This window comes from Apus apus, chromosome 17, assembly GCF_020740795.1.
Source record: "Apus apus isolate bApuApu2 chromosome 17, bApuApu2.pri.cur, whole genome shotgun sequence".
NCBI classification, from domain to species: Eukaryota; Metazoa; Chordata; class Aves; order Apodiformes; family Apodidae; genus Apus; species Apus apus.
Window position 1 is genome coordinate 2,234,391 of NC_067298.1, and position 18,314 is coordinate 2,252,704.

Sequence of the window (18,314 nt, forward strand, 5' to 3'; positions counted from 1 at the left end):
AATATCCACTACAAAGCTTTTTTAATTAATCAAAGTCATTCTCAAAATGCATGTTAGGAATCATGCATCCCTCACTGACCTGCTATGCTTGCACTCAAGTATCATTACCAGTTACACTTCAGCTTCCTTTGGTTTTATGTCTCTTTATGCCAAGAGCTACAAATTGCATTTAATGGGAACTGAAGGAAAACGTGAGCTGATGGCACCTGTAGCCTAAACTACAGAGAATTCATGTGAAGCCTGTACCATGACCAGATGGCATTATTCTGTGGGCAATGACAACAGTTAAAAAGTACATCTTCTGTCTGTATTGGTGAGAGAGTGCATCTTCACAGCATGTGGACATATAAAGTGTCTTACCTGAAAAGGTCTTGTAAGAATGAACACTACTGGACAAAAGAAGAGACAGCTAGTTCTGGTGGAAAAACAAAATAATTCCTCTACTTAAGAGCCCACTGATCTGCAAACACAGAACAGCCCACAAAAGGCACGTGCCAGAAAAAATTACAAGCATTCTCACACAGCTTTGTAGCAGAACAGGAAGCAGTGGTGATTTAATAGCATCCCATTAGCATAGTTAATAGCAAGTCCAAATAATTTTTCACAGTTCCCATGATGTAATTTTCATGTTGATTTTCAGGATATTTTGTTAACATTGTTTTCATGCACGTAACTGGAGATGAAGAGCTCAAAGTTTGAGCAATCAGTGGCAGGGGAGGCAGCAAAAAGGAATGAGCAGCTTTTTTTAGCCATCTCCTCAGTAACTGAGAAAAGCCATTTTCCATTTCACAAACACTTCTCTAATATTTTCCACGAGGGTGCACATGCAAACCCTGGTATTTCTCTACTCTGAAGCACAATTGGTCCCTAAGAAAGAACTTACTCCAAATCATCTACAGTTCAGTGTTTGATCTGTATTCATTTGCCTGGACTCAAGCATACAGTGCTTTCTTGAGACAAACAGATTGTTTGTGCAACTGAATAAACTCCTTCCTTAGACAGTTCCCTCATTAAGTTACTCCCTACTATCCTAAGTGCTATGGCTGTGACTGTGCTACACTTGGTATTCAGCAGGACTCATTGATCCTAGGTATTTAGCTGTGCAACAAAGCCAGGGGTCTAGGAGCTTTTTCTAACATTACTGCTCCTATAGTTGCACCGTGAGGGGGTTTCCAAGCAACACAGGAAATATCCTGATTAAGCAGAAAGTCACTTTATAAGGTTTCTTATAATATTGATAGAAAACCCTCTGTACCCTGTACCAAAATGGTTCCAATGGTTCATGTAGTGAAAAAGCTGATAAAGCTTTAGGCATCCGTCAAACCCTGCAGCTTTGGGAATTTTACTGTGGTAAGCAGAGTAAAAAGAATTGCTGAAGCCACCAAACATCCCAGGAATTGCAAGCTCTTGCTGTGAATGGCCAGAGAAAGCAACCAGATCAGAGATAATTGGACCAGAATCATCCTCAGTTACATTTCCTACACTACATTACATTGCAGTCCTACATGCAGACAGCAGGAACTGAAATTTAAAAGTTCGTTAAAAAACACCAATAAACATAACTTGAAACAGCACAGGACCCAGTCAACAGAAATGCTGAGAAAACCAAGAGGTTTTCACTTTTTCATAAAAGCCAGCAGCTGAAGAACAATCATCCAAATGACTTTTAGCAGTAAGAAAATAAAATGGTGCTGCAATATTGACCAGCTTTAATGACAACAACAACAACAACAAAAGCCATGATACCTTAGAAGAAAGGGCAATTTAATCCCTAAAAGCTGGAGTCTCTTACCACCAGAACCCGGAGCATACCAACAGGAACTTTGGCTTATGAAAAGAAAACCTAAACAACTCATACCCAGCTGTCACTGTAATGAAGAACTGAGAGAACTTCTCCTACCTGAAGTTGTGCCCGAAGTTCTCTTGCTTCCCTGTCTCCTGAATTCTTTTCAATCATGTCCCTCTGAGGCTGGATTCTCTGCTTGGCAAAGAAACTCACCCAGTCATTCAGCCAGTGATTCACCTGAAGGGACAGGATTGCAGATGTCAGTTCTGCATGCTGCAGGAGACAGATGTTCTTCGTTTTCAAATAAAGCTTTGGAGAGCAAATCAATAATTTTCTCTAACTGATAAAACCAAGAAACTGAAAAGCTAAGAATGTCAAATGCAGCTGAAGTGCTGTCCAAAGCACTACTTCCCTCAGCAGGCTGAGCAATGAGAGAAAAAACAGGGACTGCTGGCTTGAGGAAAGAGATTAAACCATCTCTTTAAACTGGGTTTAATTATATTTAATTATATTTAAATTAATTAAAAAATCTTTATCTGTTTTCTTCTTGTCATGCGGATTTTTTTTTCTTTTTGCTTAGCTATTTTTTTATACAAGACTGATTTGAAGACTACGAAAGCCCTCATCTCTCCCCTCTCCTGGGAAGGTCACAGGGAAAGGGGGGGGGCATCACCTGGAGAACGTCACCAGCTCTGCTCTGGAGACAGGCTAAGAGCATTGGGGCTGCTCAGCCTGGAGAAGGGAAGGCTCTGGAGAGACCTCAGAGCACCTTCCAGTGCCTGAAGGGGCTCCAAGAAAGCTGGGGAGGGGCTTGGGACAAGGGAAGGGAGGGATGGGATGAGGGGGAACAGTTTCAAGTAAAAGGGGAGAAATCTGGGTGAGGTATGAAGAAAAAATTCTTTGCTATGAGGGTGGTGAGACCCTGGCCCAGGTTGCCCAGGGAAGCTGTGGCTGCCCCATCCCTGGCAGTGTTGAAGGGCAGGTTGGATGGGGCTTGGAGCAGCCTGGGCTGGTGGGAGGTGTCCCCGTGCAGGGGCCTTGGAACTAGGTAATCTCTCCCAAATGCAGTCCTCCCACCCCTCCCGGCCCCCCTGCCAGTCCCAGACCCTCTCCTGACCCCTTTCCCAGCTGCTCTCCTGCTTCTGCAACCCCCCGTCACCCATGGCAGGCCTCTACATCACCCAGAAGCAGCTGGCCTGGTCCCCCCATGGAGAGAGTGGGATGAAAAACTGGTCATGCCTTCCTCCTAGTGGAGCCAGACAGAAGGACTAATCAGATTTCAATTGACTTCAGTGTTTGCCACAGAGGAGGGCCCTACGTTTGACGTGGCCAGAATCAAGGTGAGGGTTGGAAAAACACAGCAATCAGGATGTGTTAGTTTTGGTGGGTGCCTCTGCTTCATAATGACAACATGAAACTCTGGTTCTTGCACCAAAGGCAAGGACATGAAACAGGTGATCAGGTAGGTAATTTTCCTGACTGTGAAAAGGAACCCTACTGAAAAAAATCACTAAATACTGTCATCATGGGAACGTGTGTGCACACTGTGAGGTACAGGGCTGGTAGGCAGAGGCATCTGCCATAAAGGCCATTGGTGGATTGCTTGGGAAGAAAGACAAGGAGAAGGTGTTTGCCATGGCAGAAAGAAAACCCTGTCCCTTTCTTCCACGACAAGAATTCCCCAAGACTTGTCCAGGCAGGGGCTGAGTCCTGCCCAGGTTTGTGATTTGGGAGGGTGCAGGTGTTTAGGCTGGTCTGTGGGATCCAGGGATTTCCCAGGGGATGCTCAGGGTCCAGTCCAGCCCTCCTGAACAATGCCTGACTGATGGCGGGGAGCGCTCAGGGACTCCCCAGTCAAGTACCTGAAAAAAAACAGGCTTCTAAGCTGAAACAGCAGTGATTTATTTCATATTCACTCGGGGGTGAAGGAGGAGGAACAGCGAATCAAACGGGCTGTGCTTGAACTTGGCACCCGTGAGCCACAGATCAGCCCGTTCCGGTGAGGAAGCCTTTGTCGTGGTTTCCCATTTGCTTCCTAAGCCATCCACCTCCAGAGTAAACAACTCTGGCAGCATTCCCCTCTGTTTTATGAAAAGAAGCCATTTTGTGCCGCTTCTCCTCAGGGCAGCGGGGCTGGGGAGGGGCTGCCCGGCGAGCCCTGCAGGGCTGGGCTGGGGGTTCGAAGAAACTGGGCCCTGCAGTGAGGACATCGGGTCCCAGTGGTCAGACAACTGCTCCTGCATGGAGGGAGGACAGCTGGTCCTGGTGCTCAGACAACGGGTCCTGCATCGAGGACCCTGGGCCCTGCATGGAAGGCAGCTGGTCCTTCACGGAGGACATAAGGTCCTGGTGGTCAAGACAACTGGTCCTGCTGGGCAGACAACTGGTCCTGATGGGCAGACAACTGGTGCTGCTGGGCAGACAACTGGTGCTGCTGGGCAGACAACTGGTGCTGCATGGGGGACACTGGGCCCTGTAGGGAGGACAGCTAGTCTTGCAGGGAGGACATCTGCTCCTGATGTGTAGACAACAGGTCTTTTTGAACAGACAACTGGCCCTGCATGGAGGACACCGGGCGCTGTAGGGAGGACATCTGGTCCTGCAGGGAGGACATCTGGTCCTGCTGGGCAGACAACTGTTCCTGCATGGAGGACACCGGGCGCTGTAGGGAGGACAGCTGGTCCTGCAGGGAGGACATCTGGTCCTGGTGCACAGACAACTGGTCCTGCATCAAGGACCCTGGGCCCTGCATGGAAGGCAGCTGGTCCTTCATGGAGGACGTAAGGTCCTGGTGGTCAAGACAACTGGTGCTGCTGGGCAGACAACTGGTGCTGCTGGGCAGACAACTGGCACTGCCCAGGGTGTCCTGGTTGGCTTCTGGGAGGACCTGCTCCTGCTCCTGCCCCCGGGGCCCCTCGCTGTGCTGCCCAGGGAGGAGTACGGTGGCTGGAGGTGTGGGTGGGTCTTGTAATCCACGTCCTGTGGCAGCTGAGGGCACGTGGGCACGGTGTGCTGCACCACCCTCGGGGTGGAAGAGGAGGTGGGGTGGCAGGGAGCGTGGGGCACGGCCATGCACGCCAGGTCAGCAGCCAGGGGGAGCAGGGGGCAGCAAAGCTGGGGTCCTGTGACGCTCAAGGGGGTCCGGGATCCACCAGGGCCTGGCCACGTTGGTGTCCTTGACGGAGAATTTCGTCAGCCACGTGGGGTCAGTTGGGCTGTTGTCCAGGCCAGCCGAGTGACCCTTCCTGCCCTTCCCGCTGTTGTCGGGCCACCCCTCAGCCGTGCCACGGCTCCTGCCTTCCAGGGCTGCATGGGAAGGGAAAGGAGGTGAGAGGGCAGATCCTGCAAGAACCAGAGGGAGAGGGTTGAGGCTCCCTCCCCGAGGCAGAGCCGCTCTCCTGCCCCGTGCAGGGCCGGGGTGCTGCAAATCCTGGGTGCTGTTGGGCAAGACCCATCCCCTGGGTGCTGTGCACCACAGCCCCAGTGCCTCCCCCGGGGGGCTTTAGCAGCCCTGAACCTCGGGGAAGTTCCCTCCAAGCCCGGTGTGTCCCAGCCCCTGGCAGGTCGGAGCTGCCCAGCCAGCCTTGGGCTGCAGACAGGAAGGAGAAAAAACAAAACCAGCCAACCCAAAAAGCCCCTCAAACAGCCCTGTCGTCCCACAAAGGGAGGACATTTATCCCGCCCACTGCTACCAGGACCAAGTCTCCGGATCCAGCACCTCAACTCCCCGGGCACGACACCAGCACTGACCCCAGCCTGGCACCATGGTCGTGGGCCAGCCTGGGGAGGGAGGCAAGAAATGCCCAGGTCCCTCCAGAAGGAAACCCTGCCAGCTCCCCAGGGTGAGGTTCCCTTGCCAGCTCACCTCTGCTGCTGTGAGCTGCCTGCTGGGTGACAGCTGAGCCCATCACTTGGGGCTGTCACTGTCCATCTGATGGTGCCAGCCGAGCCCGTGGCGCTCACCCCAGCAGCGCTGTGGCCCCAGCACACACCTGTGGCCTTCCCGCAGCACCACTGCCCGCTCTGCCCCCCGTCTCTTGTCTTGTGCCAGTCACTGAGGCCTCAGTCATGTCTTCCCAGGGCCCTGTCTGGTCACTCTGGCCATGGCAGACATCTCCAGGCACAGTTTGCAAGCTGGTTCCTTGAACAGCACCTCGTGCTCCCCTGGGAGGCTGCAGGACAAAGTGCCCCAGGCTGTCCCCACGCCCCAACACTGCTGGCCAGCCCCCCGGGCTCCCCTGCTTCCTCCCACAGGGAGGACTTGTCTCACTCCTGGGGATGTTCTCCACCTTGTAGAGTCATCAGACCAATGCCTCCAGCCCCACGTGTCTATTTGCTGAAGGTGCCTGCAGCAAGTCTGCAGGGCGATGGGGGGACACAGCGCCAGACAGCCCCAGCAGCTCTGCCTGCAGTCAGCCCTCAGAGCAGGCTGTGGGAGGAAGGAGGAGCCTTTTCCCTGGCAAACCTCAGCTTGGTGGCTGCTCCTGGGCAGGAGCTGCTGACAGTGAGGCTTAGGGACAGGACAGGCTGCATGTCCTTTTCCTCTGGTGGGGCTTCCCAGCCCTCAGGTGTGCACCAGCTAAATAGTATTGTGATAGGACTTCTGTCTCTAGACAGCTCTGCAGGAGAAACAGCAGCTAATCTCTAACCTCGAGTAATACTCATTGCCTCTCCCACTGTGACTGCATGTAGTTCTGCATCCACAGGAGGGGGAACTTGTCTACAATGTTAAGCAATTTGCTGCATCGCTCTGTTTTCATACCTCATTTCATGTGCAGTGCTGCTGTGTGTTGGAGATGGGAAAGAGCTAAGGAACGATGAAGGGGCATGGGAAGAGACTGAGTAGCCCAACAGGTCGTGAAGTAGTTTGCTGAGATTTTCTAATAGCTAGAATCAGCCAAGCTGTGCTTCAAATCAGCTAGTGTTGTGCATGCACACCAAGTAATCCCTTAAAATAAATAAAGCGCTGAGTCGTTTTGTTTCTTGGGCTGAAAATGTTGATGTCTGATCAGAGGGCAAGAAGGCATTTTGCAGGGAAGCCTTTGCATCACAACTAACGTTCGCAGAAATGCACCTAAAAGAGGAAATCTGACTTTCTGAAGAGCTGAACTAGACCGAGTGGAAACTCCTAGCACTTCAGCGGCCTGAAAGGTCTCGAGGTCTGTCGCCATCTGCGACCTATTTCCTTGTTGGAGTGATTTGAACTTCCCGGGATCTGCCGAGAGCTCCGCAGGCAGCGCTGGCCTCTCGCAGAGGAGCAGGGAACTTGGGCACTGACACTTGTCCGGTGCTCACTAATGCTTCTAACAACAGCAGCCAATTAGAATCTACAAACACTTGGTTTTTTGAGGGGAAAAATAAAACACTTTGGAGCAGGAGGCTCAAGGAGAGTAAACAAAAGACATAGGAGCTGTGAAATGTCTTTAAAACACCGAATACCAAAGACTTCTATGCCCTGATACTTATATATAGGTACACCTTATCCTTTACACACCCAGATTAATTATTATCGAAGAGGAGATGGGGAAGGAGGGATGTGCCCCACGGGAAGAGGAAGGAGGGATGTGCCCGACGCCGGTCCCGTCGAGGGTCGCGGTTTGTGTGCAGGTGAGTGAGGCAGGAACACCTGAGGGAGAGAATGGCACCCCAAATACAATCCCTTACTTTACTCCTGAGATGGTCGAGGCATTTATCTATCTGGGGCAGATGACATCCCCTGCAACCCGGCCTTAGGACCCAGGCGTGGCGGGAAGAAGCCTCCCCGCAGGCAGGCGAGGAACGCGGGGCGGGCGGGAGCCGGGGCTGCCAAGAGCCGCGGGAGAGCCGGGACGAGCCGGGACGAGCAGGCAGGCAGGCACCCCAGGAACAGGAGCAGGGAGCTCGGGGAGGCAGGCACCCCAAGGAGCGCGCCAGCCCCCCCGGGGAAGCAGCCGCAGCCTCAGCGTCCGCCCGAAAGGCGCGCGGGCAGCGCGCAGCCTCGGGACGGGTCTCCTGTGTTCCCGAGGGGTCAGTCTCTCGTTCCTGGCGCTTCCCAGCCCATCAGGAGCGGGCTTTTTTCCCGCCGCTGCTGTCAGCGGGAGGACTCGCTGTTTGCCCCACGGCCGCGGCTCTCCCGCCGCTGCCCTGCCTGTCAGCTCCTGCCTCCCTCCCGGCGTCCGAGCTGCTGGTCTCGGGCAGGGCAGGCGGGCAGGAGAGGGCTGGAAGTGCCCTGTGGAGCAGCCGCCTTTAAGTCAGTTATGGCTGCTGACCCGAAGGGCACGTTATGTTCGTGTGCGGAAAGGTCTGGTCCTTCGCAAGGTCTTAGTGGAGTGCAGAGAAGCCCTAGCAGAGCTTCACATCAGCTTTGTTGGAGAAGAGATTTGTTTGCAGGAGCTGCCTGGAGTGCAGCAATGCTTCCTGGGGGAGGCACTAGGGGAGGGGAAGCATCCTGCTTCAGTGCAGGAGGCTGCACTTCAGCTCTGCTGACGGGTCCGGTCCTCTCGAGGAACCAGAGCTTAGCTGAGCATTACAGAAGTAGACAGCTTGTCCTGCTGGGCCATGTTTCTTGGGTTTTGCCCCTCTCTGGGGCCTCTCTGATCTTTTGTGACTGAACCAGGTGTGACACCTTGGCAGAACTGATTTCTAGCACCCATGGACTTGAACATTTTCAAAGCTGAAGCTATGAAAGAAGCTGGCACAACTTTAACATGCCAGCAGGACTGAGACTTAACCTCCACCAGCAGAATCAACAGCAAGTTCTTGCACGTGTTTCCTTTCAAAAGGTTTATTCCTGCTCCTTCTACCCTTGCTGGGTTCAGTTGAAATGCTCAGCTCTGGATATGGACACTGTGTGCTGCTCAGGACTGGAGGCAGCTTGCACAGCTGGAAGGGCTCTGAGAGCTGGAGAGCAGCGTGGCTTCCTTGTCAGGGGGCTGAGACACTGGGGGCTGGAGCAGAGCAAGAAGAGCACTTAGCCAGTTGGGTAACTAGACATACCTTTCCCTTTGCCATCTTTCCCAGCTCTTCCTTGTCCTCAGACCCAGGCTCAGCCAGGGAAGCTGCCCGGGAAGATGGAAGATGCTCATCTGCTGCGGTGGAAGCGCCGTCTGTCTTTCCAGCTCTGGAAGTCCTTGTGTTTCAGAGCACAGCAGAGAAAAAGCTATTCTCACACTTTGAGGAGAAAATCTTTTGAGATAGGCTGAAAGATGTGAATATAGCCTAATTTTAAAAGACATAAAGTGAACATAGGAGCCTGTGCTGGGGGGGAATTTGTCCTCTTCTGGGGGAACTGAGATGCAGGAGCAAAATGGTGGAGACTGGCAGCTGCTCCAGGAAGAAAGAAAATTGATCACATTGGTTTAGAACTGGGGGAGAGAGGAGGAGGAGTCAAGTGTAGGTGACCACGGATTTTAGGTATGTAGGAAGGCTCCCTCGGACAAACCAGCTCATGATGCATTTAGAGTATGCTGATACTTGTGTTATAGATGGGTACGTATAGACACCAACAATACCAATATATACAAATACCAAGTATGCCATTGACATATTTGTATATGTTTAGATTTTGGTTTATTTCAAGTTCTCCTACCAATAGGACACACAAACCACCTGCAAATAAACCTCCTCTCTTTCAACGACCAAGCTTGGTGGTTGCCAGTCCTTGTGAGGAGCACCACATCATCCCAACAAGCTTGTTCCTCAGGGAGGTTTCCACGGGTCTTCCTTGAAAACCCATGCACATGTCACTTCAAGCTCAGCAGCTGCTGGCTTTGCTCAGGGACTGAGGGCACGGCGTGTGATAATCCAATGACCTGGTTCTGCAAAGGGTGTTCCCTGGTCAGGCCAGGCTTAGTCTGCTGAAGAAACAGGAAGATAAAGATCCCTTTATTTAGAATCCCAGAGAGATTTCACCAAATAATGGTTAGTTGCCGAAATGTGGAGTGAGAAACTGCCTGCCAAGACACTGTGGGTCACAGGGAAAAGAGCTTGCAGGTGGCTTCCTGGCTGCTCAGGTGTAACTGCCCAAGTCTAAGACCTTTTTTTGCAGAAAAATAGAACTCTCCTAGTTTGCTCTTCCAGAAATCTACACCAACAGTCCTGACAACCCATTACATCATTGGTAAGTAAGACTCTCTTACATAGGATGAAGAACATCCCCAAAAATTTCATTCAGGTGTGTGGGAATGGCTGATTGCTGTCATCTGGAGAGGTTCACTGCACTTTAAAAGGGGAAAAAAAAAATGGTTCTGGAAATGATTTCAACCTTTTTGAGAAAACAGAGGGGAATGCTGCCAGATTTGTTTACTCTGGAGGTGGATGGCTTTGGAAGAAAATGGGAAACCACAACAAATGCTTCCTCACCTGAATGGGCTGATCTGTGGCTCACGGGTGCCTGATTTCCTCTGGGCTGCCAGCCTTTTCCTGGCAGGAATCGGCCTGGAAACCCTGGAGAAGGTTTTCCTCTTTGCAGGGCCCAGGGCAGGAACACCCAGCATACGTACGGGTGTGTAACCCACGGCCTGAGACACCCTGGTTTTGCCCTTGTGTAACCCACAAAAAACATCCTCGAGTGGGTTTCGCTGGAAATACCAACTCCCTTCACCTCCAGCAGCTTTGCTGCTGCCTACCCAGGCAAGAGCAGGAATAATAGTTTAATCTCACACTGCTCCAGTGCCCACAGGACACAGACAGCAGAGCAGGGCTCACACACCCCACCCCAGCCCTCCCTTCTTCCCCCCAAACCCCTTTGTTCCCCATTTCTCTCCCTCCTTCCCCCCAGGCACAGGGGGATGGGGTTTGAGTCCCTGCACAGGCTGGTGGTTCCTGCCGCCCCTTCCTCCTCAGGGAGAAGGATTCCTCACAGTCCTGCCCTGCTTCCCCACGGGGTCCCTGCCTCCAGTGTGGACTGGTGTGCTAGGAACGTCTTCTTTTTCCTGGGTTTCTGCCTCCAAAAATACACTGACCTGCATCACCAGAGTTTTCAGACTGTCCAGGTGTTTAGATCTCCTTTTGCAGGAGGAGGCAGCCAAGCTGTGCCAGTGCTGAGTGCTGGGGCACCCCCAGGCCCAGCCCCCAGCATTCCCCTCTGTTTTCTCAAAAATGTTGAATTCATAAAAATCACCTCTTTTCCAAGGAGTGTTCTGCACCAAAATTAAAACCTTCAGAGGCAGAATGACCCCAGCAATAAGGAATCCTACCAGCTCCACATGAAAACCCATGGACTGCTGGAGGAGGGGGACAGCCCTGCATGGCCACCATTAACAGTGGATCAATGCTTCTTCATCGTGCCACCTCCCCAGCTGCACAGCTGCAGGGTGCCAGGAATAAACTTGCTCTAACAGCAGCGTTCATGGCCCCATCCACATTTCATATCCCACCAGGGTGATTGCAGAAGCTCTCTGCTCAGCCAGCTCTTCCCTATCCTTGGCTGAACTCGCTGAGCCCTCCACAGACACAGCATCCAGGCAGTCCTGCCTGCCCCTGCCCTGCAGGGCTCAGAGGACAAAGCTGGATGAGTGCAACCTTCAAACACTGCTGGGATCAGCACAGCACGGGGGAAAGTTGCATCATAAAGGTGTTTTACAGCAAGAAAAATGCCATCTCCCCCTGCCTTGCTTCTGGCTCATTAAAGCCGAGGCTCTGCTGGTTTCTGTGCTGCACTGCGCCCTGGGTGTGTGTTCTCTGGGCAACCCCAGGGGCTGAAAACAGCTCGGTGGGATTTCAGTGTCACCACCACGGCCACTGAAACAGTCCCTGGGAATGCTGTCTGCACGCCCACGGGACAGGGCACGCAGAACAGCTGGCTGCAGAGTGCTGCAGTGAAGCAGGACCACGAACCAGCCCTGAGCCAGTCTGGCTGGCTTCTGCCAGGGAGATAAGGGGCTGGATCACAGCAGCCTGTGAAAAGAGGGGGGCTGATGTGGCTGCCCAGATAGGCCGGGTAGCTGCCAGCAGGCAGGGGAGGGATGCTGCAGACAGGCCGGCCCTGAAAGTGACGGGGAAGGACGGAGGGAACTCTTAACACCCGAGCAAAGCATCTCAAACCAAACCCAGCGCCAGGTTGGTTCCTTACCCCACTGCAGCAATCCTCTCTGCTGCTGAGGCAGGTCAGCATGTCCCCACGGGGCTGAAAGCAGCAGGGTTATTTGCAGGGGAGAGGGCTGGGCAGCATCCACTTGCTAGTGGTTGCCTTGTGTGGGAACACTTTGGAGCTGGTGAGATTTTACATGAAAAAGAGAAAGTGTTTCCTCTCTGCTTTGTCACCAGCACTAAAAGTTTTGGTTCCCAAAATCCATCCTGGCTCTGAACTGAGAAGCTGAGCTTTCCCCCCCACCCATGGGGAAACGCTGCAGCAAACGTCTCCTTTTAGGACCTGAACCAAGCTGACCATTCCTGCCAGCACTTCAGGGAAAAAATCCCCATGTCCCTTCTTTGTGTGTGTGTGTGGGAGGCAGCAGAGCCGCTCTGCTCCTTCTTGCAAGGGGTCAGGATGCTCGCCATGAACTGCCTGGTGAGGGACAGCATGAGGGGAAGAGCTGGGAACCATGGACATTGCACAGCCACGGGCATCCGTGTCCTATCCCACGGTGGCCTGGGCCCTGGTATTACCCTCTGTCTGCAAAGCTCATTCCCTCCAGCCTAAACAGAAGAAGAAATAACTGTAAGGATCAAAAAGAAATGTCAATCTGGAGAGAAAGCTTTACATCTCATCTATGAGCTCATACATTAATGCTGGGCGTTGCACTCAGGTTTCACAGGCCGTGCAAAGCCTGGATCCCTGCCCAGCATCTCCCAACACCCTCCAGCTTCATCCCCAGGATGACACTAAACTGGGAGGAGTGGGTGACACACCAGAGGGCTGTGCTGCCATTCAGGGAGACCTGGACTGGCTGGAGAGTTGGGCAGGGAGACACTTGATGAAATTCCACAAGGGCAAGTGCAGAGTCTTGCATCTGGGGAAGAACAGCCCCAGGTACCAGTACAGGTTGGGGGCTGAGCTGCTGGAGAGCAGGGTAGGAGAAAGAGACCTGGGGGTCCTGGTGGGCAGGAGGATGACCATGACCAGCAATGTGCCCTTGTGGCCAAGAAGGCCAATGGATCCTGGGGTGGGTTAGAAAGGGGGTGGTTAGTAGGTCAAGGGAGGTTCTCCTGCCCCTCTCTTCTGCCTTGGTGAGGCCACATCTGGAATGTTGTGTCCAGTTCTGGGCCCCTCAGTTCAGGAAGGACAGGGAACTGCTGGAAAGAGTCCAGGGCAGAGACACAGAGATGATGGAGGGAGTGGAACATCTCCCTGATGAGGAAAGGCTGAGGGAGCTGGGTCTCTGGAGCTTGGAGAAGAGGAGACTGAGGGGCAACCTCATCAGTATTCACAAATATGTAAAGGGTGAGTGTCAGGAGGACAGAGCCAGGCTTTGTTCAGTGATGTCCAGTGACAGGACAAGGGGCAATGGGTGCAAACTGGAGCACAGGAGGTTCCATGTGAATATCAGGAAGAACTTCTTTCCTGTGAGAGTGACAGAGCCCTGGGACAGGCTGCCCAGAGAGGCTGTGGAGTCTCCTTCTCTGGAGACATTCCAACCCCCCTGGACACGTTCCTGTGTGATGTGCTCTGGGTGACCCTGCTCTGGCAGGGGGGTTGGGCTGGGTGATCTTTCCAGGTCCCTTCCAACCCCTGGGATTCTATGATTCTATGATTCTATGATTCTATGAGTATCTCGACTTCCTTGGTGCAGCTGACGGGCACGGCAGGCTGTGGGTTTGGAGCTCCCTGGGTGCACCTGCAGGTGCCTGCAGCGTTGCCGTGATCCCCGCCTCGCTCTCCATTCCTAGGGCTACGCTCTCCTGACGACGCTCTCACTCTGTGTCACTGTCTTTCTTCCCACCCGCCTTCCTGAGGGAACGCAGCGTGTTAACACCACCTGCACAGCCCTGGCCCTCCCGTGGGGCGACGGCCGCGCCATCCTGTGCTCCAGCACCGTCTTCCTCAGCGGCGCCGCCGGCTCTGCCCTGCACAACCCTCTTCTGGCAGAGGCAGGCCCGAGGCAGCCGTGAGCTGAGCGTGGGGCTCTCTGTGGCCGTTGCTCTCCCTGCTGAGGTTTTGCTTTATTTCTTCAAAGGGAAGTTGCTGAGGCCTTTCTCCAGCGGTAAAATTGCTGCAGCCAGTCTGAGCCCCCAGGCAGGACAGCTTCTGTGCTACTCCTTCCTGGGGGCTGCCTGGTCAGTTCTCCTCATCCAGGGGTTATCTGCCCTCAGTGAGGGTGCTTTGTGGTGCATGGTGAAGGTGACAGTGGATGACATAGCCACTCCATGGAGAGGTCCCTGCACTGTCTTCTCCAGGCCCTCTGCTATAGTGGAGAAACAAGCTTGGGCAGCTCTGCAGGAGGATTTGTTGTGCAGTTCTGTACCAGGAGTGCTGCCTGTGCCTGGTGCTGTGGCTCCTCTTCTTCCTCGTTGTCCAATCTAAATTGCCACGGCAGAAAAAAATTAATTATTCTCATCTCCTGGCTGATGATTCCAGTGACATGAGTATCTCTGATGAGGAGAATGAGAAGGACTGGCTGGTAAAAGCTGTGAAGGATGAAAGCTTTAATAGGAACTGGACACAACAGCATGGGATCAAATAATCTGTACTTGAATGTGGGGAGTGGGCTGGTGATGTGGTGTGATGATGCCACACAGAAATGACCATTTATTCTCAAGTGCTAAATCTACACAGTATGTATCTGACAGGCCAGATTTTTATCTTTAAAATGGTATGAATCATTTTATTTCCATAATTTACAGTGCTCCTGTAGTAATTTTTCCTTTTTAACATCATGATTTTTGCTCCCAAAATCATGACAAGATACTTCACGGATACATTTGCTAAAATGAATTTTGCTAAGTTTTTAGGTGAAAAAGCAAACTTGAATGGAACCCCCCAGAGCTGATGCTGTGGGAGCTGTGAGTGAAAGCTGTGACCTGTATGTTGACACAATTGAGTGAAGAATATTGCTGTGCCAGCAGCACATGGGACTTTTTCAAGGTGGTTTGTGTGCGTACTCCTTTTGCTGCACAGGGGATGTGAGTAAAGAAATGGTTCATTTGCTCTGCTGTGATCTGTAAAATCAGGTTTTGCTACAGACTGCCTGTCTTCTCATGTTTTGGGGTTTGAGTGTGCTTCTGCATCTGCTGGAAGAAGCCTGGGGTGTCTGCTGGCAGTCAGTGCCTGCTGGCTGTCCAGACTCAGCAGAGCAGCCCGCAGACTTCCTTGTGCTGGTTTACCTAGGGTGGCACCCAGCTTCAGGGTGACCAGGAAGCAGCCTTCCCTCCTGAGCTGAGCACATTCTGTGGGTTGGGAACAGACCTCAGGCAGCATTCATCCCCAAGAAACGTGTCCCTGGCTGAGCTATCTGGTTGAAGCTGGTGATGCTCCCTGGGTCAGTTTGGCCTGAGGGCAGCCCTCTTCTCACTTTTCCTGTTTCAAACGAAATCTGTGTTCTGAGCAGGGCCTGCCAAGTCCAGAAGGGTTGTCAAGCTGCCTTCTCTGCCTTGCCTTAACCTCAAAAGCACACAGATTTCAACACCCCTTGCTTGTGAATGATACATTGGTGGTGTGATCTCATTACAAGTTCTTTACTCGGGGCTGGGGAAGGAGCTCTGAGCCCTGCAGTCCTGTCAGCTGCCATCAAAAGCTGCTGCCAGTTTATTAGGTACTTCCTTGGGCAAGTGATGGCATCATTCCTTTGCAGGTGGATGGATTTTTATAACACTACCTTAATGTTTTACAAGCCATGAGACAGCTGCAAAAAGCAGAATATTTAAAAGCATATTTAAGATGTAATGTCTAAGTGGCATTGCAGTCTGTCACCCTGGGCGTTCTGGACATTCTGGAGGAAGTGGTTGGAGAGAAGGAAAGGCAATGCCACTGGAGAGGATCCCTGTCTCTGTACACATCAATTCCAGATGATTTGTACATCATGTGCTTTCAGGGCAATTAGCTCTCTTTTTTCCTGGCACAAATCACCACTCCATACTAGAATGACTCTATAGATAGACTTGTCCTTGTGCCAAGAATAGCTGGAACTTTTTATTAAGATGTTGCCTTCTCTCAGGAATTCAAACTCAAGTTGAGAACAGTTTTATTGTCCAGAATTTATCCCAGCCTTATTATCAGGTAATACCTCAGGAGCTCTTTAATTACTTGTGAACTGACTGCCCGACTGCAGACTCGAGTGACATGACTGCAGGCAGCACATCATGGAGCCCTGGTGCCTTGGTGAGATGAGCGCTGCAGAAATCGCTGGAACGGTTTAAAACATGGTTGCTTCTTTAGCTGGAAGTGACTGCCCTCAGCTGAAGCCAATTGAAGGGGTTACACAGGCTCTTTTCATCTGCTTCAGCACAAAAATCAGCTCCTGTGATTGCAGTTTTGCAAAGAGAAACCTTGTGCCTTGTGTCCAGCGTGGTGGGGGGTGGTCAGGCTGCCTGGCAGAGCTGTGCTGTGACCCCTGGGCTCTCCCCTCCAGGGCCACTTTGGCCATGGATGTTTAGATCTGCTCAGCATGGCCACTGGGAACTGACAGGATTTAAAGTCTGGCTTAACCTCAGTGTCCTAAGAATTTGTACTTTTTAAAGTTATGAATCCAACATGTTTGGTGCTGATTCAGGGGAGAATCATAGTCACACAGTTTGAAATACATTCTGAATGATGAGCCACTATGGAAGTGGAAGTGGCAGGGCTCGTTTGCTGAAGGAATTGCCCCCATTTGGTTAAATCATTTTCCACTGCAATTTGTACAGTTTCTGTACGTGAGCTCTACAGCTTCAGTGACTCAGTTTCTTCTCTGCTGGTCACAGACCCTGCAAGCCAAACGGGTAATGCAGGAGGTGGACTTAAAATTGTTCTGTGTGAGACTTTGCTCTGTGTTGGCTGTGTTGTCCTTGCAAAAATAAGGACGTGCTGAGGCATTTAATGCCACTGGGAATAAGATGTAACTGAGAAGAACCACACTGCCTCTGGGGAAGACAGATTCTCATGATGTGTTTCCAACCCTATCAGCAGTTATTTTTGCATTACTTTGCAACTGCTTGCCAAAAAAATATGATGAAGAGCTTTCTGTTTCCTTACATGCTTATTCTTAAACAGCAATTGTAAGGTTAGAAGTGATCATCAAATCATGTAAGATTTTACTGTTTACCTACTTTGTGGTGAACTTTAAACAAGTTGCAGAAGCTCATATGTAGAAAGACTATTTTTTTTTTTTTGCCCTTGATGTCAGCCCAGGGTCTAAGTTGAGGTGTGTCATTCTTCTCTGAATACAATTTGATTTAATTGAGCTCAGGAGGTCAACCACAGCTAGTGCTGAGGAGCAAGTTCCAGACAGTGACGATCTTTGTAGCTCACAGAATTTGAATTTCACATTATTCAATGTATGTGTACTTTGTGAGGAGTTTCAAAGGATCCAAGTAAATCAGTTGTATTAGATGAGACCTCATTAGCCAAAAAATGACAAGGGCTTCTTTGCTTCTTGTGAAACAGCTTCCAGGCCCTGCAGGTAGTTTCGGTGCAGAGCTGATGCAGCTGGACTGGAATCTGAGGAACTCGTTGCATCAGACACCTTATCTAGCTTTTTAAAATTTGGTTCCCAAGTTATAAGGGAGCTAAAATTGCAGATTCTGTCTTTCTGGCAGTTATTTGATGATGGCATATTGCAAATGCTTCCTTCAACTCCTCTCTGTGTGCACCTCACATCTGCAATTGACTTAATAGCATGGCACTTTCCATACTGTGCAATGAGGGAAAACTCACTGGGCACTGATCTGTAAATGTTCATTTTTCTTGTGGACCTGATCAGCACAGTAAGGCCCTTTCAGTGTTCTCCAGAGATGTCTATAATACAGCAAACTACCACAGCATGTTTCTTTGTGGACTGTAGTAAAATCTGCCCAGAGGAATTCACACAGTGGTTTTGTATTTGTGTAATGAGTCACTGCCCAAAATTGTAGATGTGGTCCTTTTAAGGTAAGTCCATTTAGCTGCAATTTCACAAGAGGAGAGGGGTGTTTTTGAGAGCTGTGGGGTTATGACCTCATCAATGTTTACAAATATGTAAGGGGTGAGTGTCAGGGAGATGGAGCTGGGCTTTTCTCAGTGTTGACCAGTGATAGGAAAAGGGGTAATGGGATCAAATTGGAGCATAGGAGGTTCAAGGTGAATATTCGGAAAAATTTTTTTACTGAGAGTGACAGAGCCCTGGGACAGGCTGCCCAGAGAGGTTGTGGAGTCTCCTTCTCTGGAGACATTCAAACCCCCCTGGACACGTTCCTGTGTGATGTGCTCTGGGTGACCCTGCTCTGGCAGGGGGGTTGGGCTGGGTGATCTTTCCAGGTCCCTTCCAACCCTTAAGATTCTATGATTCTATGGTTTTGCACGTTCTGAAACTTAAAAGCAAGAGTTCTTCAACTGTCTTCTGTGAGAGGTTGTAATGCCTCTAAGGCATGCTTAGGTGCTGCTAGTGAAAGTGTTTCTTGTTTTGTCCATCTTTAAAGTACAGACAACACATTACCA

General features: G+C 51.3%; 1 protein-coding gene across 1 annotated transcript; it reads left to right on the forward strand.

Annotated features, from left to right (window-relative positions):
• Positions 1-13,469: 13,469 nt before the first annotated feature.
• MFSD6L (major facilitator superfamily domain containing 6 like) lies at positions 13,470-14,388 on the forward strand (the record flags this gene model as incomplete). Its single annotated transcript, XM_051635223.1, is given in 5 exon segments — positions 13,470-13,569; positions 13,572-13,779; positions 13,781-14,070; positions 14,073-14,153; positions 14,156-14,388. Coding segments are annotated over 5 exon segments (912 nt in total), but the record flags the coding sequence as incomplete, so codon positions are not given.
• Between the last annotated feature and the right edge of the window lie 3,926 nt (positions 14,389-18,314).